The sequence below is a fragment of the Eublepharis macularius genome, chromosome 14, assembly GCF_028583425.1.
Source record: "Eublepharis macularius isolate TG4126 chromosome 14, MPM_Emac_v1.0, whole genome shotgun sequence".
Lineage (NCBI taxonomy): Eukaryota > Metazoa > Chordata > Lepidosauria > Squamata > Eublepharidae > Eublepharis > Eublepharis macularius.
Genome location: NC_072803.1, coordinates 7,406,561 through 7,432,491, shown reverse-complemented (window position 1 = coordinate 7,432,491; position 25,931 = coordinate 7,406,561). Strand labels below are relative to the sequence as shown.

Genomic DNA, 25,931 nt, shown 5'->3' with positions numbered 1-25,931 from the left:
TCAGTAATTAGGACAGTGCCATGAGAACAGCTCTACAGGTGGCCTAATCAGAGAAGCAGATAGTTGCCCAGAAGGCGGACCTAGGCTGAAGTCCAGATGAGAGCCTTTTGCTTGCTTGCATGATCTGACTCCTGCTAGGCTGGGAGGTGTAGTATCACTCTCCAGCCATCTGCAATGGCGGTGCTATAGCCCAGTGGAGAGCTGGACTTCTGTGGGGGCTGCTCGCTGTGGTAGGACATGGTGCCTCAGACCCAAGCTACAAGTGATGCCTGACACAGGTTGGACACTTGACAGCTTCCCTCAAGTTTTGATGGGGAATGTAGGCATCCTGGTCTTGCAGCTTGGCTCTCCATTTAATTGAAGTTTACAGAGCGGCAGTCTATGGGAGGGAGAACATGCGGTTGGGAGGGGAGTGCAGGCGTCAGGCTCTCGCTGGGCGCCCCCCTTCCCCTCTGCTGTGTGTGTGTGTGGGGGGGGGGGGGGTTCTGTAAACTTCAGTTAAATGGAGAGCCAAGCTGTAAGACCAGGAAGCCTACATTTCCCATCAAAACTTGAGGGAAGCTGACAAGTGTCCAACCTGTGTCAGGCGACACTTGTAGCTTGGCTCTCAGCTTTGGTCCTGATGCCAAAGTCACCGTTTGAGATCCCTGGTGCCTTTAAAATGGTTTTAAACAAGGGTCAACCATATGTCCCTAGAAAATCTCATATGATGGCTGAACCCTGTTCTTTTTACACAAAGGCAGCCTGCACCTGAACATGGAGTTTCCATTTAGCTAGCTTGGCAAATAGCCATAAATGGATCCTTCCCCTATCTAATCCAATTTTTACTTTATTTATTTATTTATTATTGGACTTATAGTCTGCTCTCCCTGCCAACCAGGTTCAGAGTGGATCACATCAATTTAAATGACATAAAAACTAGTAAAAACCAGTAGCATAAAAGGAGCAAGTACAATTTTACAAGTCCACCTTCAGCAGTGCACATTGCACAATCCCGTATATTGTCATTTTGGGCCTGCAGGGGCTGGTGACACTTGATAGATGAAAAAAGCAAAGACCAGGGAGGAGATCTAAGCCAATGGCCTCCATCACATCATCAAGCAGACTTTAAAAGTGAAATCATGAGTTGTGTCAAAGCAGGGGTCATTTCATAGAAAAAGAGCTGCAGGAACTCATTAGCATAACTCATTAGCATGTGCCATGCCCCTTGACACCACCAGGAATGTGTTATTAGCATAACTGATTTGCATATGCCACACCCCCTGACCTCACCTATCCTGGCTGTTTTGGACCCAATCCTGGCCATTCAGGGCCGAAATTGGGCCCAAAATGGCAAAAGGGAGCTGAAAATGGCTGCAAAGGGGCCCAAAATGGTCAGAATTGGGCCACTGCTGAGAAGGAGAGTGATCCACCCCCATCAGAGGCCTGATCCTGGCCATTTTGGGCCCAATCCTAGCTGTTTTAGGCCCGATCCTGGCCATTTTTAGCTCAATCCAGGCCCAAACTGGCCCCAAATGGCCAAAAATCAGGTGGGCGGGGCCACCTGACATGTGACCTCTTTGGAGAACTACCGGAACTGCGCTCCTGTGCGTTCCCCCTCAAAATGAGCCCTGTGTCAAAGGCTTCCTTTCATCCTGACCTGGACCTACTACAAACCAAAGCAAGGAAACAATATGCTTGTTGCATCTTTCTCTCCGCCCCCATTTTATAAATCTATTATGCTGGTCCCTTTTTTCTTCTTAAACTTAGAAGCTCTGGATGCTTCAGACTTCCTCAGAGGGCCATTTCCCTAACCCCTCGATCCCTTTTAGGTAAAGTGATTGCGGGGCCCCTCAACTGAAGCACACGAGAAATGGGGTTCAAGGCTCTCAGACAGGTGAAATCCAAAGGCAATGTCACCTTTGTGAAAGTGAATGCTGCCCACAGGTAGGACGTTTTGTCCACCTACAGAGAGCCTTTGCACATACGTCTTGCTGGGTCTTGATCACCTGGACATTGGATCAATGGCTATCTCACCTCAACCCAATAGGGGAAAAAAACCTCCACTTCAGCAACAAAAGGTGGGTGATGGAAAGTGATCAAAGCTCTCCTGCCTGGTTGCATAACTCGTTTGTCGAAGGTGTTTCATAAACATTTCACAAGAAGGGAGAATGATGAGGAGAGAGAACATCTCCCAACCTGCCTGTAATTACTGCTCAAGCAATAGAGAGATGGCAGGAATAGCAATAATAGTGCTAATAATAAAAAAAAGAGAGAGTCTGTTTTGTAACTAATCTATATACATTTGGCACGGAACCCGCGTTCAGCAGATACGCCACTGCCAGAGAAGACGCGCTGAAGCACTACAAGAAACTGCAGCCACTTTGTGTTGGAAGGCCCAAGTCTGGAGAGTGGCAAAAGACACAGATGGATGAGATGATAATCAGATGCAGAGACACATGTCTTTAGACCTGTCAGGCTGAGCCGAATGTCTTATTTTGTTCTCCTACTCATACACTCCTCTTGCTCAACGTCACTGTAAAGAAAATTCCCGTAAAAGGCCTGGTGGGTGATCCCAAGTCTACAGTAGCTAGCCATCTTCTGGGCTGGACCTCTCCTCGTCTCACACCTCAGGACTTTTGCCTCTGTCCATATCTCAGTTGCCCAAATCAGCCACTCCTTTCAGTACTGAGCACGTGTATTATCCATCCTCGGATTCCTACAATTGCACCCCAATCCCTACTTGTGTTTCTCACAGCCGCCTTGATTTTTCCTTGAAAGGTTTCTTGTGGTCTTCCCAAACCTCTTTCAGTTCTTATTTTCCCAGGATAGCCTTCTTTGTTACTTTTCCTCCACCATACTTATCACCTTCAATGGCCCGAAGGGCTTCCGCTGTAATGGTGCCACAAGTTCCCCCACCTGGAGCTTGGTAACTCTAAGAGTTTCTCTACATGAGACATTTGATACGTGAAGAACACGTGCCAGGAGATGCAATGTTAGCCAGGAAGGATAGTTTAAAAAGACAAAGTTGGTGGCTTTCGTATACACTGGAGCTGTGTGAAGGGGCTGTGAAATGCCAGAAAAAAGATTTCAGCCCATGATAACCTCTCCAGGTTCAAGCTTGTCTCTGAAAGGCAGCTTCAGCCCATTTCCATTCCTTGCTGTCCTCTGGTTGTGATCCCACACAGTTTTAGACTGGAGAGGTGAAATTGACAGAGCCTATAGGGAGGGGAATCCTCTAAGGATGGATCTCTGCCGCCTCTGTCTTTTAAAACTGCTTCCCAGCTAACATTGTGTCTCCTTACACTTTTGCTCCTGCGCAGGCACACCAAGATAAAAAGTGACTCATTGCCAATACGGCTTGCCTTTTATATAGAAAGATGTTGATTCAGTTGCCGCTTGGGCTCCACCAGGGCTGTGTGCATGGATCTAGTTGCCTAGACTGCAATGCATGCAACACTCGGTTGGAATCAATTAAGCATCTTCCCTCATTTGCACATATTTATTTAGTCTGATTCCTGTGTTTCAAAAAGAGGATTAGGAATCCCCAGCACTTTTTTTCGGGGAAAAGAGGTGGCGGAACTCAGTGGGTTGCCCTTGGAGAATATGGTCACATGGCTGGTGGCCCTGCCCCCTGATCTCCAGACTAAACTCCCCTCTGTCTGGAGATCAGGGGGCGGGGCCACCAGCCATGTGACCATTTTCAAGAGGTTCCGGAACTCCGTTCAACCATGTTCCAGCTGAAAAAAAGCCCTGGGAATCCCCCATCCCAACACCTTCAGGGACAGAAGGGCTGACTGAAGTGTTCCGAGCAAGCTGAGCAAAGACAGACAGGAAGATTTTGGTTGTGCGGGCAGAGCAACATTGCCACGTACAAAGCTATTCTTCCCCAAATCCTTTCCATTTTATGTAGCCCCCCCCCTCTTCAAGCTTGTCCTTTTATAGGCATCATAAAATAAAACAAAACATTATTTGCTTGTAAATAGCAATCTCACAATTACCCCATTACTATATTGCCTTACACAACCAACAAAACTTAACAGTTGAAAAAATAAATAAATACAATCAGGGACAAGACATGCAACATCTTAATCCTATAACAGCCTAAAAATGGATAAAAACTTTATAGTAACTCAATTACTAACAGGAATTTTCTCAGGGTAAGAGTCAGCAATGTAATTTTTGTTCTTGTTATGGGTTTAACGGTGGATTACGAGAAAATCTGGACAGTTGCAGACGCAATTAATGGTATGCAGAAGAGCAGCAAATGACAGACTCCTACACTTAATTTTTTTCTATTAATTATTATAAAAACACATATTTGTAACCCACACTGTCAGTGGTTTCTTGATCTCAAGGTCACTATGACAACCGATCAATATATCCCTAAAGCAAATTACCTCAAGAAGCAATAAATGCCCACCAACAAAGACTGCAAAATGCAATTTGACACATGAGCAGAACATTTGAGAAGGGGAAAGATCTGACGAAGAGAGCTGTGGCTCTCGAAAGCTTATGCTACTTTAAAGTTGGTTAGTCTTAAAGGTGCTGCTGGACTCTTTACTATTTTGCTACTACAGACTTACACGGCTAACTCCTCTGGATCATTTGAGACGGGCTCTCCAGAAAAGATAATTGACTTTTTCTTCCAGAACTCTCCCCCCCCCACCAAGAGTAATTATTTCTGGGGCACCCTAGTTGGCCTCTATCTGGAGGTCCTTCCAGGCACAGGCACAAGTGCATGTTCTTTTTTGACACAAATGTTCTTTGACTCAATGTTTGGGTTAATGTCTTGCAGGTGTTACAAAGCCACATCATGGACTGAGGCTTGATATTGTGCCAAACTTGCATACTTTAAAAATGGAACCTCAAGTAGTTTTTGGTCATCTGATTTTCTTCAAGTAGGAGATGCAACAAAATATACTCCCCCCCGGAAGATTAATTTCATTGGAATGTATGGAAGGTGCCCGTATCTCACCCAGTGTCTTTGTAGCATGCTTCTTGGACCTAAATGGGAGCGCTTTGCTTTGATGGGGTCATGCTCCTTAAAAATTATCTCCCAAGAAGCATGGAGGGAAACCTGAAAAAAATGGCTAATCACCACAAAGCTCTTTTGGCAATTCCTAGAGATGCTTCTTCTCAACAGGTTCACCTCTGAATTTCACTCCGCGTGAAATTTTGTTGCTTCTTAGCACCTTGCCTCTGACTCCTGATTCTTCTTCTAAAAAAGTAGGCCACAGCAGTCTCTTTCACTGTCTACCCTCTGCACCCTCACCAATAGCTTCCCTTCTCCGGGTGCCTCTTTCCACATCTTGGCATTGCCAGTCCCTAACCCTACCCCACTAAATTCAGGTTTCTCCTCTTCAAAGCTTGTCAGAGCCGCACCCTCTCCACCTCTTCCTTCTTATCTCTTCTATCCCCTCCCTACCTCTCTCCTTATTGTTCACTTCTTTTTTTTTGTTTTTGTCTCTTGCTCCGAAGCTTCTTCTGTAACTCCTCTTAGACTTGGAAGAGGGTCTTTCACAGCCCCCCTCCCCATGTCTACCTACTGGATGAAAGGAATCAAAACTTCCAGAAAGGTTTAGGCCTATAAGAAGGCTGCTGTTTGGCAGATGCTCCCCCTAGACTTTTCTCCAATCACAACGATCTTTGGGGAGTGGGAGAAGATAGGGTGCCAAAGAGAGCTAAGCAAGATCACCTCTGCCAAGCGAAGAGGTTGCCTTGTGCATGCCCCGCCTTAGACGGGAATTTGTGTTGGCAATATCAAGTATCTGAGAACTGCAGATTAGCAACAACTGACTCAAGGAATTTTGCCAAACAAAGAAGAATTAGTTATCGAGTTTAAATAAGGCTGCATTACTCAGTGAAAAGGACTCATACGTTGCAGGCAGAAGACCTCAGAGTCGTATTTAATTTAGTGCGTACGGCAGTCAAAAGATCTCAAAGGACAGACCTCTGCCCCAGGCCTTAGTTGCTGCCAGTTCAGGCAGACCACCCAGGGCTAGGGAGACCAGCGGTTCTCAGATTCGGCACAAAGCAACTTCCCACATTATCCAAAGAAAGAACTTTGTACTGAGAGAACTGGATCCAGCAATCCCATTGCAATCTGTAAAGGAGAAAACGCAAAATGTTCAAGACAGATAAGGAAACATTTGTCCAGTTACTATGCGTTACTTTAGTGAAAGCAGGTAGTGTCAGGTTCTGGAGCCTTAATCCTGTCATAGCGATCACAATAGAAGAGAAGAAGGCAAGCTTTGTTACCATTAGGGCTCTCCCAAAACATTTTGTCAGCCGAGATAGCTGCACTGCAAGGTCCAACGAATGACTCCCCACAATACAGCACAGCACTGGCTGCACTTCCAGTGAAAAGGCTCAGATGTAGGGCAGCTGTCCCTGCCACCGCCTCCGGGCTCCAAGCACTGGTGGGAGGAGAAAAAGCCATGTCAGCATCATTTGTGCTGCTATGTCACCTCTGAGGGAAACCTGGAAGTGACGTAGAGTGACTCTAGGACTCATTGGATAATCTATGGTAAAACCATAGAGTTTCCAGTGAGTCCTAGAGCTACCCTAGGTCACTTCCAGGTTTCCCCCAGAAATTTGTGCTATTATCTTGAGATTTGGAAAGTGGCTCTCAGGTTGAACCTGGTGGACATAATGTGGGTTTGTCTCTCCACCATGCACGAAATGCTCCAGCATTCAAGTAATCAGCCTCTATTGAACATCTTTTTAATGCCTTGAACAGTCTTTCTATGAAATGGGCGTAGCACTTTCTTTCAGAAGCAGGTCACAAGGCTCAATTAATTTTATGTCTACAACTCACCGAGAGCCCTTCCCATCAGAGAGAAATGCAAAAGGCGCCATTGCTTCTTAAATAACCATAGCTGCCAGCAAAGCTACTTCCAAGAAATGTGGTTCACCGCAAAGACGACTTGTTTAAACACTGTAGTCCCCTAGGAAGGTTTTGTGGTCATCCTCTGAGCTAAAAAGACAGAAACGTCGGTCCATCTGACCTCTGAAGCCAGACATCTGAGAAGCAGCATCTCAGCTGCTCATTGACAGCCACTGTAGCACAGTGGTTAAGTGGTCTGGCTGCGAATCAGCACTCTGCTAGTTCAAATCCCATGACTGCCGTGAGCTCAGTAGGGGGCTTTGGGTAAGCCACTCCTCTCAGCCCCAGCTCCCCAGCTGTATTGTGGGGATAATAATAACACTAACTTGTTCACCGCTCTGGGTGAGGCATTAATCTGTTTAGAAGAACAGTATATAAGCGCAGTTGTTGTTGTTAACACTACAGTTGCCAGCTCCAAGTTGGATGGGGAACCTCCACAGGGTATAATGCTGTAATGCCCATCCTCGAAAGCAGCCACTTCTTCCAGGGGAACTGGAGATCAGCTGAAATTCCAAGAGATCTCCAGGCCCTGCCTGGAGGTTGGCAAGCCAACTTAATACTCCCTCCGTCTTGCCTGGCACTTGGTCACATGGGAACACAGGAAGCTGCCATATGCCCTTGATCTGTTCAGCCCAGTAACATCGACTTCAACAGAGAGCAAGCCAGGTAGGGAAAGGTGTTTCCCAACACCTTTAATTGGAAATGCCAGAGACTGAACTCGGGACCTTCTTCATGCAAAATCAGCCATCACCCAGCCGGAAATGCCTTTCGAACCTGATCATGAAAGGCCAAATTGGGTAGGGCTGCTTCCATTACGCTTCCTTATCTGTGAGCATGCCAGGGGTCTTTGACTGGGTGGCAACTGCATACATTGGAGTTTTGGTTTGATGCAGCCAGGGTAAAAGTAAGTTGGTATGGGCCAATTCGCTGCACTGGTAAGGAAGTAGCTAAACAGGTATTTCCCATTTGATGCTCCGAGCCACTCAAAAGCAGCCATACAAGTAAGAAAAGCCGTTCTTTCCACCCGCAGATCGGTCCAGCATTTTTTAAAATTGGTAGGTTCCCCCAGAAGTGGCTTGTCTCTTCAGCAATGAAAACTTTAAAAGCAAAAAGAGGACAGGTGCTCTGTCCGTTCCTAAAATGTTCAAATCAAAATTAGGAAAGCTTTTGAGGCTGTCATCTTTAATGTAGCAAATACTGAACTGTTGGGTTCTTCTCTAAATTGTGAGCCAAATAGCCTGGCATCTGACATCTTGCAAAGTGCATCTTGGTGAGCCTTAGAGGAAATGTGCTCGTTATGTAAAATCCTGGCACGACCTACCATTTCATCTTTTGCTAGCTCATCACTCTAGCTTTCATGAAACCGGTAAGGTAGTAGGCAGTCAAGAGCAGAGGTATTCAACCTTTCCAGGCCCAGGACTAGGTCTGCCAATCCTGGGTTTGGAAATTCCTGGAAATTTGGGAGCGGTGCCTGGGGAAGGATGGGGTTTGGGGAGGGGAGGGGCCTCATTTGGGTATGATGCCATAGGTCAGGGGTGGCCAAACTTGCTTAATGTAAGAGCCACGTAGAATAAACATCAGATGTTTGAGAGCCACAAGACGTGATGCATTGAAGTGACTTCAGATGAGGAGGGGGGTTTGGGGGAGTGTCCTGAAAGTGACATCACAGAAAGGGGTGGGGTTTGGTGCAGTATGCTGGAAGAGACATCATTGGAAGGGGTGGAGCTTAGGAAGAGCCATAACCTGACCTTTGACTTGGAAGTGACATCACAAAAGTGACATCACATCCTTGCTCGGCTTCACTCCCAAAGTTCCCAGATATTTTCTGAGTCAGACCTGGCAACCCCAACATTTTTACTGAAAATATGAAAGACATGGAAAGAAAGAAGGAAGGAAGGAAACAAGGGAAAGGGAGGAAAGGCATGGGAAGAAATAAGGAAAGGGAGGGAAAGGCGTGGAAAGAAAGGAGGAAAGGGAGGGAGGGAAATAAACTAGACTAAAATAAAATGTATGGCCACGGTGATACTCAGAGACCTCCGGGAGCCACACAATATGTCTAGAAGAGCCGCATGTGGCTCCCGAGCCGCAGTGTGGCCACCCCTGCTATAGAGTCTACCCTCCAAACCTGCCCAGCCTTGGCAGTGGGATGGGTAGGAGAAGGGTTGTCAACGTCCAGGTGGCTGGAGATCTCCTGGAATTGCAAGTGATCTCCAGACTGCAGAAATCAGCTCCCCTGGTACACTCTATGGCAGGGGTGGCCGCACTGCGGCTCGGGAGCCACATGTGGCTCTTCTACACATATTGTGTGGCTCCCAGTGGTCTCTGAGTATTGCCGTGGCCATACATTTTATTTTATTTTTAGTTTATTTCCCTCTCTCCCTTTCCTCTTTTCTTTCCATGTCTTTCCCTCCCTCCTTTTCCTTCTTTCTTTCCATGTCTCCCCCTCCCTTTTCCTTTTTTCCTTCCTTCTTTCTTTCCATGCCTTTCATATTTTCAATAAAAATGTTAGGGTTGCCAGGTCTGACTCAGAAAATACCTGGGGACTTTGGGGGCGAAGCCTAGCAAGGATGTGATATCCCAAGCTCCACCTCTTCTGATGATGTCACTTCCAGCATGTTGCACCCAAACCCCACCCCTTCCTGTGATATCACTTTCAGGACACTCCCCCAAACCCACCTCTTCATCTGAAGTCACTCCAATGCATCATGTCTTGCGGCTCTCAAACATCTGACATTTATTCTATGTGGCTCTTACATTAAGCAAGTTTAGCCACCCCTGCTCTATGGCATGATACCCAAATGAGGCCCCTCCCCAAACCTTGCTGTCTCCATGCACCTCCTCCAAAACCTCCAGGAATGTAACAACGCGGAGCAGGCAAGCCTAGTGGGCAGGTGGTGGATGGGAAGGGAGGTATGAGAGGGGGTGCAGGAAAGGCCCCTCCTTCAACACTCTCTCTGCCCAGGGTTCCTCAAGACCTGGAACCAGCCCTGGCTCTGCCCAGGGCTCATCTGGTAATGCAGACACTCTGCCTCTGCCCGCAGCCCTAGCCATTTGATGTATGAGGAAGTGGGCTCTGATAGGTCCAAGAGCCCAAAAGGGCAAGCCCACATAGAGATGCAGAAAGCAGGGTGAAACCAGGACTGTTAGCTGGAGGGGTGGAGAGAGAAAGAGGCGGGAGCAAGCTCTGATGCCACACCGAACTGAACGAAAGAGGATGACAAAAGAAAGCCTTCAGGGCGACAAGCCCAGATCTCACAAAATTAAAATCGGCTGGCTCCCAGGTTTGCATCCCGGAGGATTAATTAAACGAACACACGCTTAGTGCTCTGTGCCTTCAAAGGGGTTCAAAGGAGAGAGGGCGGCCTTGTGGCGAAGGCACGGGAATGCGCGTCGGGAGGTGGAAATCCTGGTGTGCCACAGCATTCGTTCCACTAGAACTTGTTCTGCAAAAGCACAACTGGTCACATGGTGGGGGTTCCCTGCAATTTTGACTTTTGTGCTAAGGAGAAAGTTCTAGGTACAGTGAGGGGGGGGCACATGGTCAATGCCTTTGATGGGGGACTTCTGGGACTCCCCACCCTTCCTGCACACTGCCTTGAGTTCTATGTGGGGAGATTTATTAATGCAGTAAAATAACCCAATAAAATAAGTAATGAATGCAATCAAATAAATAATGCATATATTCAGATTCAATACCTAGGCAGTGCGGTTCCGGAACCTGTATAGTATGCATGCTATCTCTTATTTTGCATAATTTGTTTCACATCGTTTATTTCAGATAGGTCTGCCCAGCCTGCCAAGCAGCGGTTCTTAAGGCAGCTTACCATATATTTAAAACAGTCTAGTATAAAAAAGGCAGCATAACTAAAAGAAGGCCAACCCCGGTGCTATTTTGCCTAGTCCTGGTTCTGCTAGTCACGAGCTGGGGCAGAAAGAAGCATTTAATCAGTAATCCTTCTGGCTCCAAAGATTTCCATAGCTATTGCCCAACACTTTTCCTGCCATATCTCTGCACCCATAAGGGCTAAACTCTGGCTCTCTTTTTTACAGGATGCGTAAAACATAATAAACTGGCAGAACTCATTGCTGCAGGATGACAACTAGATGGCTTTTAAAGAGGAGGTTAGACAAATTCATAAGGACATAAGAGAAGCCATGTTGGATCAGGCCAATGGCCCATCCATTCCAACACTCTGTGTCACACAGTGGCCAGAAAACCAGGTGTCCTCAGAAGGTCTGCCAGTGGGGAAAGGACACTAGAAGCCCTCCCACTGATTGCCCCCTCCCCCAAACACCAAGAATACAGAGCATCACTGCACTAGGCAGAAAGTCTATACCTTGTGGCGAATAGCCACTGATGGACCTCTGCTCCATATGTTTATCCAATCCGCTCTTGAAGCTGTCTATGCTTGAAGCTGCCACCACCTCCTGTGGCAGTGAATTGCATGTGTTAATCACTCTTTGGGTGAAGAAGTACTTCCTTTTATCCGTTCTAACCCGACTGCTCAGCAATTTCATTGAGTGCCCACGAGTTCTTGTATTGTGAGAAAGGGAGAAAAAGACTTCTTTCTTTACCTTCTCTGTCCCATGCATAATCTTGTCAACCTCTATCATGTCACCCCTCAGTCGTTGTTTCTCCAAGCTAAAGAGCCCCAAGTGCTTTTAACCTTTCTTCATAGGGGAAGTGTTCTATCTCTTTAATCCATCGAGGAGACGGCTATTTGGTGCAAAGGCTAAATAGAACTTCCACGTACAGAGACAGTGTACCTCTGAATATTGGTTGCTGGTGTGGGCAGTTGTAGGGAAAAGATCTGCCTTCTCTGCATGCGCTGTAAGCCTTCCAGGTTATCTGGTTGGCCATTGCGGGAAATAGGAAGTTGGACTACAGGGACCATTGGTTTCATCCAGAAGGGTTCCTCTTGTGTAAGTTAAATTCAGGAAGCTATCCTGTGCCTCAGTAAAACAGTCTCCATAGTTTTTGGTCTGGCAGAACCATGGCAAGCTTACAACACTGCCTAAAGTAGGCATTGGATGACATATTGCACATCGTTGCCCAGTACAGAGTGCCGACTCTGAATCTTGCACAGATTTTATGGGACTCACATATCACAAGCATTTCCTCCTGGAGACCATAAAAGGAGATGATGCTTCCACTAAGTGAATATTCTCTGGATGAAGAGTTCAGTGAAACATGGAAAAGTGAAGGACTTTCCAATGCTTAAACAGAAAGGACTTTCTACAGGCAACCCCTGCAAAGCCTCTGGCCGGAAGGTACCCACCTCTCTGAAAACAAACAAGGCAGGTGCAAACTCGCACAACTGGCAGCGCTACGCCTGCTTCCACACTACACGCTTGTTAATCGAGAATAGAGATCATTTGCTTTTTGACAGAGGTATCCGGGGTAGGAGGTGGCAGGGATATGGGGGGCCGTTGTCAGTGACAAACCTGGAAGTGATGTCGTGCATCTCTAGGAAACGCCAGAAACTCTGTGGTCAAACTATTGGTTGATGGATGGGAACTGGGGCTTTAGCTGGGAAAGCGTTATTTTATTTTATGTCATTTACAGTCCACCTTTCTCACTGAGACTCAAGGTGGATTACACAGTGCGAGATTAGTACAGTCAATATCAAGGACATTTCCATAAACAATGCCACCGGGTAAATAAATACAAGTTTAGCATTAGCAAAAATCCAATAGAAAGTTGAAGAAATGCTGGAACAGAGCACAAGCAATTCTAGGACTGACATTCGACAACATAGAACCACCCAGTAGAATCATACTTAACAGGCAGCACACAGGAGCACCTACTTAAAGCAACAGGTAGTATATAAGGCAACATGGTGGTGAAGTCTACAGTCCGTAACTCATTAGCGAAGCATCTGAGACGCCCTCCCTGCAATACAGCCCTCCGATCTGCGTATGGGGAACTGAACTGGTATGGGGTCCAGCTGTGGCCATTCAGGCCTCACAGTGCACTTCAAACACAGAACACAGATGTGTGCAACACAAGCCCCTAGAAAAGACCTCTACACTGGCTAAGGATGTGGCCTTGTGCCCTTCCTGGCCCTCTGCTCTCTGGCTCCCACTGCCCACGTGGTCTCCATGACCCTGGCTTGGAGGATATCCACTCTCAACCAGCCCCCGGGGATGGCTGCCCAAGGCCACATCTGGGCACTGACCAAAAGACTGCAGCTGGCAAAGCAGCTCTGGAGGGTGTATTTGCCCCACTTGGGGCATGCGTGGGGCCTCTGAAGTCACGTCGGCACAAGCAGCTCTGCACTTGCCCTCAGGAGAAAGCCCCTGGAGGGGTTTCAGAGAACATAAAAATAGAGAGCTATTTGCAGAGGCACCTGGATCTCTCCCCTGGCAGGCAGTTCCCACACACACACCTTCCCATTTGAACCTCCCTCACACAACTGGAGAAGACGTATTCTTCCTTGTTTACATCTCTCTTGGTGAGAACAAGAAACAACAGGCACCAAGGTGATTGGCGAAGAGGCCGAACTTGATGTATATCGCAGGGACCTCCAATCTTTTTTTCTGCTCTGCCACACCTTTATTTTGGCTCCAGAACATGCAACTTCCCGCCATCTGTTCCAAGCTGATGGGAAGAACCTTCCAGAAAAGCAACATTTTCTTCTCAGCCCATCCTACTCATGACAGATTGATCTCTCCGCCAGAGGCCCAGAACTGACAACGTGGAACACAGAGGTGCCTGGCAGCCTCTGGAACCCAGGGCCAGCTGTTCTTCTCACCCATCCAGATGTGACCTCAGTCCTCCGGTCTTCTCTGAAAAGGCCACAAGGGAAACCTCGAATGACAAATCATTCCCCTCACATAAAAGGAGGAAAAAGTCATTGTGATTCATGACTTTCCATGACTGGAGGTTGTATCTCAGGGCAGGCCCTACCGGGAAGGAGGGCGAAACACCTGCCTTAAGAGGCAGATTTTGGGATACCATTAAAGGAGAGCTCATTTGAGGATTTGATTAGGTTTTTACATCTGCTAGAGAGGGCTGCCTATGGATGCTGCGCTACAAACAAAGGAGAAACCCCCCAACGAGGAGCTAGTAAGAATTGCCAACAACCAACAGGACATGTAAGCAAGTGGTAATAAATACAAAGTGCTCAGTGCTACAAAACCACCAAACATTTCATTACAAATATTTCCTTTTTGATCCAAGCCGTGCTAGTATACAAATGATAACTCTTCATTAAATACAATAAGTACACAATAAATACACGATAATTACAATAATAAATAGCAACAGTGAATCCACTCATCAGCCAGGAAGTGTAAAATAACTGTTCCTTCTCATCTTGCAGATGTAAAAGTTCTTTCAAACACAAAGTTCCTGCAACTATCCAAGAGAAGTCTGAGACTCAGTGTCAATGCAGATAAATCTTTGTTCTCTGTTCTGTTACAGGTTGCTGAGGAATGTGTGTACTCTCGTCAAAATGATAACAGTTTTGCTCATCTGAACAGGGTCTCCTGCAGGTGCCAGCCTGCACATGGGCGAAATCAGCAGCAGCCCGTGCAAGGGCTTTCTCTGTGGTGGCCCCCACCTGTGGAACAGCCTGCCTGAGGAGGTCAGGAGAGCCTTCACTCTCCTGGCTTTCTGCAAATGGTACAAAACCGAATTATTCAAAAAAGCTTTTGTATTGTAGGGAGGGATTCTCACAAGCTTTACTAATGAGCTAAGGGCCATAGACTACTTCACCACTATGTTGCCTTACGAACTACCTGTTGTCTTAAATATGTGCTCCTATGAGCTACTTGTGCTTCATGTGGTCTAATGTCAGCCCTAGAATTGCTTATGTTCTGTTTCAACATTTCTTCAACTCTGTACTGGATTCTTATTAATGCTATGACTTTGAAAACTTGCATTTATTTACTCTATGGCATTGTTAACAACAACAACAACATTCGATTTCTATACCGCCCTTCAGGACAACTTAATGCCCACTCAGAGGGGTTTACGAAGTATGTCATTTTTATCCCCACAACAAAACACCCTGTGAGGTGAGTGGGGCTGAGAGAGCTCCAGAGAGCCATGACTGACCCAAGGTCACCCAGCTGGCTTCAAGTGGAGGAGTGGGGAATCGAACCTGGGTCTCCAGATTAGAGTCCCACGCTCTTAACCACTACACCAAACTGGCTCTGACATTATGGAACTGTCCTTGATATTGATTCTACTAACCTCACACTGTGTAATCTACCTTGAATCTCAGTGAGAAAGGTGGACTATAAATAAATAATTAAATAAACAAACAAACACCATGGTTGGAGAGAGCTGCCTATGGATGCTACAGCCACGAATACATCAACGCACCTCTTTAAGGGACAGCAAGTCTGGAACCACTGGCCTTGGGTGTGTACCAGGTGAAAGGTTCCACAAGCACACCACCACTAGCTAGAAAAACAATGTTGTGGAAAAACAAGACGAGCCTGAAGGCTCCATCCCCACATGAGGGAAGCAGAGGCAGGGCATGAGACAAACCCTGCCTTCTAAACTACCAGGTTGGGTCATGTTCTTAGGGCCGCATGTTTTCCTGTTCATGGCTGGGGCAACGTTGTGGCTAAGGGACAAACAGGGCCAGCCCTATAATGAGTCGAGGTGTGGCCGTGGTCTCAGGTGGCAGATGGTGGCGGGCAGCAGCCTCCACGTCCTCTGCCCTGGCTTTACCCTTGCCTAGCTTTGCCAACCCCCGGATTACAGTTCCCCTGGAGAAAATGACTGCTTTGGAGGGTGGAGTCTATGAGCAGAACCACAAGTGACAAAAGGCACAGGTTGGACACTAGTCTGCTTCCCTCAAGTTTTGATGGGAAATGTAGGCATCCTGGTCTCGCAGCTTCGCTCTCCAACTGCTGTCCAATGGACTTTTCAACTGTCACTTGTCCAACATTCCACCAAGCTGCCTGCATTTCCCATCAAAACTTGAGGGAAGCTGACAAGTGTCCAACCTGTGCCTCTTGTCACTTGTGGTTCTGCTCTATGGGACTGCTCAGGTCTGTGTCCTCCCCAAATCCACCCTCCCCAAACTCCACTCCCAAATCTTCAACCCAGTGTCAGCAAGCCTACCCATGCCTCTGCTTGCCCCAGGAGTTGGAGCCATTAATGCTCTCTCTCTCTTCCCCCATATATCGCAAAACTTAGCACAGTGAGTTGTGCATGCTCAGTACAGCTTGCTGAGTTTTTGCAAAATGCAGAACCCTATTTACATGTGTGGCTTGCTGCACTCTGGTGTGAGAGGCCTGCAGCAGGAGGGCAGAAGGACTGTTACCTGCTCCAGCTCCTAGGTGAAGTGAGAAGAGTTGGGTGGAGTGGGAAGTGTGGGGGGAGCAGCATTCCCTGTTGCCCCTCCCGTGTCAAGCAACATCTGTGGCTGGAGCTTCAGGAGTTCAAATTTGAAATTAATCCCGAAAAATCAGCGGTGGTGGAAGGTCCCATTTAGGGAGGTGGTGCTGGCAAGTAACTCCTCTCTTTGCTGTAAGTCAAGGCAAGAAAAAGAGTCCTGCACAAGACGGGTATCTACTAGCGCCTTTCCCCTTGTGCTGGGTCATTTTCAATCAGCGGAATGTTCCTGGAGGAGGAGTTGAGCCTTCTTCTCTCGTTCTATTCCCTATTGACCTGCTCACCAGAGAGCCAAATAGGATGCCTACAGTTCAGTCCCTGAACTTCAACTTCACATGTCACTGAGCTCAGATCTGTGAACTAGGAAGCTGCCAGTTCAAATTTCACCTTGGTGGTGGATTTCCTAGATGGCTAGCTGTCCTCCCATAGCCTTGGTGGTGAAAATTGCCATCAAGTTGCAGCCAACATGGTGACCTCCTAGGGTTTTCAAGGCAAGAGACGAGGTGGTTTTCCATCGGCTTCTCTCTGCCTAGCAACACTACTCTTCCTTGGTGATCTCCCAGGGCTGACCCTGCTTAGCTTCCAAAATTTGACAAGATTGGGCTGGCCTGGGCTATCCAGGTCAGGGTCCCATAACCTTAGCCCACCTTATCTACTACTTTACAGGGCTGTTGAAGGATTGCTGAGAGAATATGTAAAGGCTTTGAATGCTTGAATTGTTCTATGCAAATCCCAAGTCCTGCTACTGCAATAGGCCAGTCGGGCGCCTTCCAAAGCATTTCCAAACTTCACATAACAAAGGTGGTTGTTGTGGATTTTCCGGGCTGTATCACCGTGGTCTTGGCATTGTAGTTCCTGACGTTTCGCCAGCAGCTGTGGCTGGCATCTTCAGAGGTGTAGCACCAAAAGACAGAGATCTCTCAGTGTCACAGTGTGGAAAAGTGTCACAGTGTGGAAAAGACATCTTTTCCACACTGTGACACTGAGAGATCTCTGTCTTTTGGTGCTACACCTCTGAAGATGCCAGCCACAGCTGCTGGCGAAACGTCAGGAACTACAATGCCAAGACCACGGCAATACAGCCCGGAAAACCCACAACAACCATCGTTCTCCGGCCGTGAAAGCCTTCGACAACTTCACATAACAAAGTCTCCTTTTATTTTTGATCAAAAGGTGAAGTTAGCAAACAGCAGCAGCAGCCAGTGCGGTTATATACCACTCTTCTGGAGTTCTCCCAAAAGTTCCCTGAAAGAGCACTGCATTTGTACGATACCTAAATGGGAGGAGTGAGACGGGTCTCCCTAGAGATGGAGCGCCAGAGCCTCAGCACCACAATCAAGAAGACCTTATCCTACAATAGCTACTCCCCCTACGTTGAACAGCGGGGCAGGCAACAAAGAGCAAGGCCTTCATATTCAAGTGGGTTCATCTGGGAGTAGCTCTGAGCCTTATCGAGAACATCTCTTGTGGATATTTTCTTGCTAACGACATCTGTCAAGCGAGTCACGGCCACTGCAGGTGCGTTTCTTGACAAACACTTGCTTATCTCCCAAAAGTGCATGAGTCAACACATCGATACATGTCGAGATGGGAACAGCAAAGGAATGAACAAAAGCATCTTTGGTTGTGAATCCCAGCCAGACTCTTGTCGGAGGAACTTGCTCATGTCTTGGAAGATGCTCAGGTAGAAAAAAATCAAGATTGGGATCAGTTTTGTTTTCCCTCTAGATTTGGCAAGGAGACTAGAGGCCAGTGTTTCACACAGCTGGGGGCAAACAGCTTGAGCTTTGCCTGCGTTTACATTGGCAACTTCTTTTGGGGGTGGGCAACACAGTAGATTTTGCGCCTAATGTATGGGGTGGGTTCTGATTTTGAAAGAAATGGCCTAAATGGCTTTGGTCCAGAGAACCTGAAGAACAACCTCCATCCACACCAACTGATTTGAGACTTCATGTCAGACCTGAAGTTTGGCTGGTGGGGACCTGGGAGGGGGGTCTTTTTTGGTTACTCCCAAATTTGAAACTTCCTCCCTGAGGAGTTGAGAATGGCTCCTTCTCTAAAGGCCTCCTGGGTAAGGCTGGAAGAACCGCCATTCCAGAAGGCCTTTGAGTTACACCAATAAGAAATTACATAGCAGAAGGAAACTATTATTAACAGTTAAAACTTTTAACTGAATTTAATTGTCTTTTACTGGCTTTTAATTGAACTTGATTGTGTTGCAAGCCACCTCGGGGACATTTTTGTAGCAAGCAGGGCTTTTCTTCAGCTGTAACGTGGTGGAACGGAGTTCCGGAACCTCTTAAAAATGGTCACATGGCCAGTGGCCCCGCCCCCTGATCTCCAGACAGAGGGGAGTTTGGATTGCCCTCTGCGGAGTTCCGGAACCTCTTAAAAATGGTCACACGGCCGGTGGCCCCGCCCCCTGATCTCCAGACAGAGGGGAGTTTAGATTGCCCTCTGCGGAGTTCCGGAACCTCTTAAAAATGGTCACATGGCCGGTGGCCCCGCCCCCTGATCTCCAGACAGAGGGGAGTTTAGATTGCCCTCTGCGGAGTTCCGGAACCTCTTAAAAATGGTCACATGGCCGGTGGCCCCGCCCCCTGATCTCCAGACAGAGGGTAGTTTAGATCGCCCTCTAGAGGACAATCTAAACTCCCCTCTGTCTGGAGATCGGGGGCGGGGCCACCGACCATGTGACCATTTTTTCCAAGGGCAACCCACTGAGTTCCACCACCTCTTTTTCCCAGAAAAAAAGCCCTGGTAGCAAGGCAGTCTGTAAATAAACCATTGAGCCAATGAACTCATCAGAGAACTCTGACAAACATGGATGTGTGAAGTTGTCTTACAGAGGCTGACTGTTGGTCCATCAAATTTAGTATTTTCTGACCAGCAGTAGCTTTCTGAGGCAAGAGGCAGAGAAAGGCCTTCTTTAACTTCTGCTGCCTGAAAGCTTTCCCTCGATGACATCTAGGACTGATGGTGGAATCCCCTGTATACGAGAGACTGTGTACAGTTTCAAAGCCATTGTCCCTACATGCCTGATCTTACGGAGAATCCACACAACCACGTCTGTCAAGGCTGACTCAAACATTACAACAAAACATGGCTTCCGTGTCGACATCTCGCGCAAGTCATCTGAATTTATGTAAAATATTTGAACACCGAGTCTCTGCAAACAGGTGCCCGAGGCAATTCTTAGCAATACACAGCTCAGTTATTAAAACTATCCCGTCATCAAATAAAAAACACCATCGAAAACAGAACGACCGTACGGACCAAATGAAACAATTCAAAACAGCAGCCGCATCTTAGAAGCATGTGTGGCATGTGGAGGCCTTGTCTCTTGATCTTGTTCACCCGTGTCGGAGGAAGCCAGATGTGACAGTGGCGGCCCAGATCCCCAATCGCGCAGAAGCAATTTCTGGGAGCAGAACCCTGAGGCTAGAGCTTGTTTGTAACTAAAAGCCCGTGGCAGATGAATTTTGGCCAATTTGCACAGCGTGTAGAATTGCACAATAAAGAAAGATGTTCCTGAACTGTGCCATCTATGTAGGGGGGGGGGGCTTGCAAAAAACTACATGCACACCAAAAGCTAGCAAGTGGGAAAGGAGGGTTCATACATTATCTTCCCAATGTACAGGGAAGGTTTTTGTAAAGAGGCTCTCAGGGCTTTTTTTCAGCGGGGACGCAGTGGAACAGAGTTCCAGCACCTCTTAAAAATGGTCACATGGCCGGTGGCCCCACCCCCTAATCTCCCCAATGTACTGGAGATCAGGGGGCGGGGCCACTGGCCACGTGACCATTTTCGCCGAGGGCAATTTAAACTTTAAAAAACTCCCCCCTTGTTCCAGCTGACCCAAAGTGACGTCATTGTGCAGTCCTGAGTTCCACCACTGAGTTCCACCACCTCTTTTCCCAGAAAAAAAGCCCTGGAGGCTCTACACAGGCAGTCCCGCACTTGCAGACTGAAGTGGTACATTCCGGGAAAAGCACTGCCCCGTGATTCAGCCGCTTGGCCTCTATTCCGCTGATGCCAGATCACCTGCAAGCACATTTTCAGGATGATTTCTTTGGGTTAGGCTTCATTGCCTTGTAACCGTGGCTCAGATTTCATGTTTACCACTAAGATTTATTTACCAGTTGATTGGAAGGATTGGGCAGATAACGCTTTAAAAATGTTCTCAAAGCAAGCTTATAATTGTGGGAGAAAGGTGAAACAACTTTTTAAAAAGGAAGACTTATTAAAGCTGAAGAGAGGGCCTCCCGGGTGGCTCCGTTGTTCTAATTTGTGCTTTTTTCTGCCCCGCTGTTGTATTTGCAGTTGCGGTTGATTCTTTTTCCTAGTTAGTGTTCAGTCAGTGTTCATATAAAAATCAATAATACTTTTTTTTAAAAAAACAAGTCTATTGATTGTGGTGCTTTCTTTGCTTGTGAATTTGGGCACCCAGGAACTGGAGAAAAATTTTATCCTGTGAATAGATTGTACCTCCCACCCTTGCAGGTCTATTTCCATGCTGTTTTTGGTGGGTCCTCTGTGTAATTAGATGTGTACTGCAAGTTCTGGGCTGGAAACTTAGTTCTCTGGTCCAATCTGGATTGGGACCATAGCATGAGAGGAGAAGGATCTTTTACATTCCTGTGCCATTTTCCTGACCTGCAATGGCTGGGGTGCTCTTTGCTCTTCCCGCCGCATACCTGGCTCACGTCCCATTGCCCTGTCCCTGCCAAGAGTGCCACAGAGCGGCTCGGCGGGCCTCTGAGGGGGAGGGGCGCTTCACCTCCACCTGGTCCCCGCCGAGAGCGGTGCGGCGCAGTGCAGCTTGGTGGGGCTCTGAGGGGGAGGGGCGCTTCACCTCCGCCTGGTCCCCACCGAGAGCGGTGCGGCATGGCGTGGTGGGGCTCCGAGGTCGACGGGTGCTTTGCTTCCGCCCTGGGGTGCTATCTGCCCAGTTAGGGAAGCCTGCACCAGTACATGTGCAGTCAGGAGTGGATTGGGAAGTGCAAATGATTCTACAGCAACTCAGAGCCAAGCTACAAGTGATAAATTACGCTTGAATGGCAAGTGAACAGACTCACGTGTATTCCTCCCTGTTCGCTTGCCATTCACTTGTGCTCCACTTGATCGCTATGTGGTCAAGTGGAGCGCAAGTGGAGTGCAAGTGAACAGGGAGGAATACACGTGAGTCTGTTCACTTGCCATTCAAGCGTAATTCGTCACTTGTAGCTTGGCTCTCAAACAGAAGGCCACGTTGAAGCCACAAGCCAGCAGCATACATCCTCTCAGCAGGGCTGATAGTGGGCACTAGCTCACCCCAGGGCTTTTTTTCTGGGAAAAGAGGTGGTGGAACTCAGTGGTGGAACTCAAGACTGCACAATGACGTTACTTTGGGTCAGGTGGAACAAGGGGGTCGTTTTTTAAAGTTTTAAGTTGCCCTTGGTGAAAATGGTCACATGGCCGGTGGCCCCGCCCCCTGATCTTCAGACAGAGGGGAGTTTAGATTGCCCTCTATATCTGGTCAGAGCATATCTGTCTCATGCAAGTGTCGGTAAATGGGGTTTTCTGGTTTCATTGCTGCCAGGTTCATTCGAATGATGCAGGAAATTCACACAGGCAAGTAAAGGCGTTTGAAATCAGTCTTACCTGTCTGTTGAAATCCAGGCCATTGCGTTCATTTCCTAGAAGAGAGCGGGGAAAATGCGCAGGATTAATCGGGGTTGTTATTTTAGAATGACAAATGTTTATATCCTCAACCAGAGTGTTGATTTGGCTTGAAATAAGGAATTGCCTTTAAATCATCCCTCCACTAGTTCCTTCACACGACAAAGGCAAAACTGCAGTGGTACTGTCAGGTCGGACTTTGGGGTGGAAATCTAGGACCCCGGCCCATGGGATCTTTCAGAGGGGAGCATAAGCAGGCTGTAGTTGTGCATTCAGGGCTATTCAGGGCTCGGGAGAGGGCAGTCCCGTACCCTTTTTGTGCTTATTCTCCCCTCCCTTTGGTGTTGTTTGTTCAGTGGTGTCCCCTGTCCTCCCCTCTTTCGTGGCATGCCTGTTACATCTTACTTTCTTGGCAGAGACCCCAAGAGATGACAGCCATGGCAGATAACCACAAGGAGAGCTGGGCAGCCCTAGTTGCTGCAGTGGAACAATACTGACATCAGACTGGCAATGAAGTGGAATTGCTCACGGCCTTCAGGGCCCCTCCCCCTGGTGGCTTTGGCTACATGCAGCATGGAAGCGGGGCCCTGGCTGACGCTGTTCAACGTTACCTCAAAGACATTGCGGTTGTCCACAAGACCACGGCCTTCACGTATGCTGCTCGTCCTCCTGAGACTCCTTGCCTCTCCCCCCAACCATGGCCCCTACTCTCGAAGCTATCCCTCCACCTCTGCCCCCTGATGAGCCTGCCTCACACAGGACGCCTATCCCCCCAGGGGCCTTTGCCCCAGGCTTCTGGAGGCCAGGAGCCTGATGATGAAGAGGATGAGGGAGACAGGAATACACTGACGGAAGTGGAGCAGCCAGGTGGGAGAGACCCTCCCCAGTTGTGCATTCGAAGGGTCTACTACCATCAAAAGGGGGGAAGGTGCCTAAAGAACGGAATACAGAATAATAGATTTAAGCTACAGCAACAAATATATGCAAGATGCATAATGACACAGCTAAATTTCATAATATTACCTTTAAATAAAGTTTATAATATTTAAGAAGAGAGGGAGGGAGGGAAGGTAAGTCCAGAGTGTAAAATTACCTAACTGCACTGCTGACAATTTCTTTATTATCTTCTAAGGAAATCTGATTCTCAGGGTTAACATTAGTCGTCCTAACTGGGAGAAGGCGCAATAATTATTATTTATCCATTCTACAGCTTGCTTCAGGGATCAAAATATTTCATATTTCTCTTGTAGTAAACTTGCATGTAAGGATAGGCTGAGAGACAGGTTCTAGCTACAGATTACAAAATCCTTGTGTTTGATGAGGAGCAATACAAGGACTTTGTATCGCACGTGCAATGGGAGTCTTGTGCCTTCCACACACTCACTGGCTCTTTTCTATTTGTGACCACAGCTTTCAGGGAGAAGCAGCTATAGTTCCCCCCCCCCAAAAAATTTCACACTTTTAAACTGCCCCATGCAGCCACCACTGGCTCCATTGTACTGACATGGTTACATGTAAATTTCACAAAGTTCTTGTGTTGTTCCCCAAAACGCACAAGGATTTTATGTGTATACAGGAGCGATGTCATTGCTCCACCCCAAGAGCACTCCCACGCTTTGCAGCAAGCCAGTTTGGGCCCCAATCGGGCTGCTGTGAAATGAGTGCTCCCCCGTGCTTGTGTGATGATGTCACTCCCAAGAAGTGATGTCATTGTGCAAGTGCAAGGAGAATGATGGGAGCGGTGAAAAGGTAAGCGCCGGGAGGGTAAGGGGACCTGGCAACTCTACTCACAACAACAACTATAAATAACACAAATAAATTAAACAAATAAGGAGGGTTTTTTTTTACACGGGGGTGCATTAGAAATATGACAACCTGGTCCTTGCAGTATGAAGCGGTACAGTTCACAATCCGTAATAGATTTATTTTATATATTATTATTTTATTCGATTTATATTCCACCCTCCCCGCATCAGCAGGCTCAGGGCGGATTACAATTAACCAGGGTTTTTTTTCTGGGGAAAGAGGTGGTGGAACTCTCAAGAAGGAAATGAGGGAGAAACACACAGAAGAAAAGTGTTGCTGCTTTCAAATGCCCTGCTCCTTTTTCAGCTGAGAGGGAGGGGGAGGAGGTCCCTCCTCCCTCTCCCCTCAGCTGAAAAAGCTGCCAGCATTTTTAAAAAGCTTTTTTCAGCTGATGGGAGGGGAATCCCCCTCCTGTCAGTTAAGAAAAGCTGCTGGCTTTGAAAGCAGCAACACTTTTCTTGCCCAAGAAAAGTGTTGCTGCTTTCAAATGCCCCGCTGCTTTTCTCAGCTGAGGGGGTCCCTCCTCCCCTTCCCTTCAGCTGATAAAAGCAAGTGGGCATTTGAAAGCAGTGTTGCTGCTTTCAAGGCCCGCAGCTTTTTTTCAGTGTCTGGCTTTGAAAGCAACACTTTTCTTGCCACTTGCAAGCGGCAAGAAAAGTGTTGCTCTTTGCCCAAAGATAAAGAACTGGATGCCTCGGACTGCGCATGGGAGGAAACAGGGTCAGGCAGTGGGGCCACCGGACATGTGATTACTTTCAAGAGGTGCCGGAACTCCATTCCACTGTGTTCCTGCTAAAAAAAAGCCCTGCAATTAACTCAATAAATATAAAATACATGTACCTTTAAAAAGCAATAAAACTCCCTAAATATTTTAAAACACACATCAAGCAATACAGCAGCAGATTTTTAAGAAAACATATAGCAGCAGATCTTTCCAGCAATCTCCACCCAAGCATCTCCAGAATATTTGGCAAAGGCTGGGTGGTAGATACCCTTAGTAGGGTCACAGCTATCTCTAGGTGGCCAGTGGGGAGGCCCAAAGGCGTCAACCATATGCCTGGTGGAACAGCTCTGTCTTACAGGCCCGGTGGAAGGATAGCAAGTCCGGCCAGGCCCTGATCTCTTTAGACAGAGCGTTCCACCAGGTTGGAGCCAGGACCGAGAAGGCCCTGGCTCTGGTCAATGCCAGATGGGCCTCCCTGGGGCCAGGGACCAATAACAGATGTTTGTCACTGGATCGAAGTCTCCTCTGGGGCTCATATGCAAGCAATGTATGTGGGGGGTAGGTTTATAACCTCCAAAACAAACAATAATTATCACACAACATTTTTAATGTAACATAATTTTTAAAGTAATTATCCTTTACCGCTTTGCTCTTGCCGTTTATCTATGCAATACGCAAACCAACTTGTAGACCTTGGAATAAAAACAGGTATGTGTAATACTGAGACTGAAGTACCGGGCAGCTTATGCATATATGAAGATTCGGCAGCCTGTTCTGCTAGGCGCTGGGCAAAGCCTGTGCATACCAAAACCCTGGCCTCTGTCCACGGCATTGATCTGAGGCAAGCCTCAACAAGCTAAACTCAACAAACAAGACAAGGGAGAGAGGAGACAGCAGAGGAGGGTGGGAAAAGATTACGATCGGCAGCTTTTACACAACTCCGCATATCCTGAAGATAGCATTTTGTTTTTGAAAAAAGAAACCAGTAAACAACATTTTGCATTGACCAACAAGAAGGGGCTGGGTTCTGAAATACATCGTAGCTGGCATTTTCACATTTCAAAACAAATTGACTTGAGAATCTCTGGAAACGTGTACAAGAGTTCTGAGTTCTTTCTGTGATGCCCTATTTGGCCTCAGTAGCGCTCCGGAGAACTTCCTGGTAACTTATTTCTATATATGACCGCAGCGGCTAGGTTTTCATATGCACCAAAATGGAAAAGTATCGTATTGCCTTCAATCAAGGACTGGATTGTAAACATGACAGAGATATCAGAGATGGCTAAATTTACAGCTCTGATCAGAGATAAAACAGTGTCAACCTTTATGGTTAACTGGAAGCCCCTTATTGACTTTCTGCATGAAATGAGTAAAATTGAACTGATGTTTTGTGGTTTTGATGTCTAAGAACATAGAAGGGGGGCACTACCGAAAAGGTAAATTTTGGAGATATTAAAACTAAAAGTATAATGTTTGTTAAATTATGATAGGTGTTGCAGAAAAAAACGGAAAATGAAAC

The 25,931-nt window shown here is 47.3% G+C and overlaps 1 protein-coding gene across 2 annotated transcripts in view; it reads right to left on the bottom strand.

Moving 5' to 3' along the window:
• The window catches only part of POU2F3 (POU class 2 homeobox 3), a 121,725-nt gene that overhangs the window by 42,519 nt on the left and 53,275 nt on the right, over positions 1–25,931 (bottom strand). The window contains exon 3 of one of the 2 annotated variants that reach the window (XM_054997397.1): positions 21,865–21,899. The exons of the other annotated variant lie outside the window; for it this stretch is intronic. Coding sequence (XP_054853372.1) covers positions 21,865–21,899 — 35 coding nt within the window. The remainder of the gene's footprint in view (positions 1–21,864; positions 21,900–25,931) is intronic. 2 annotated transcript variants of the gene reach the window in all.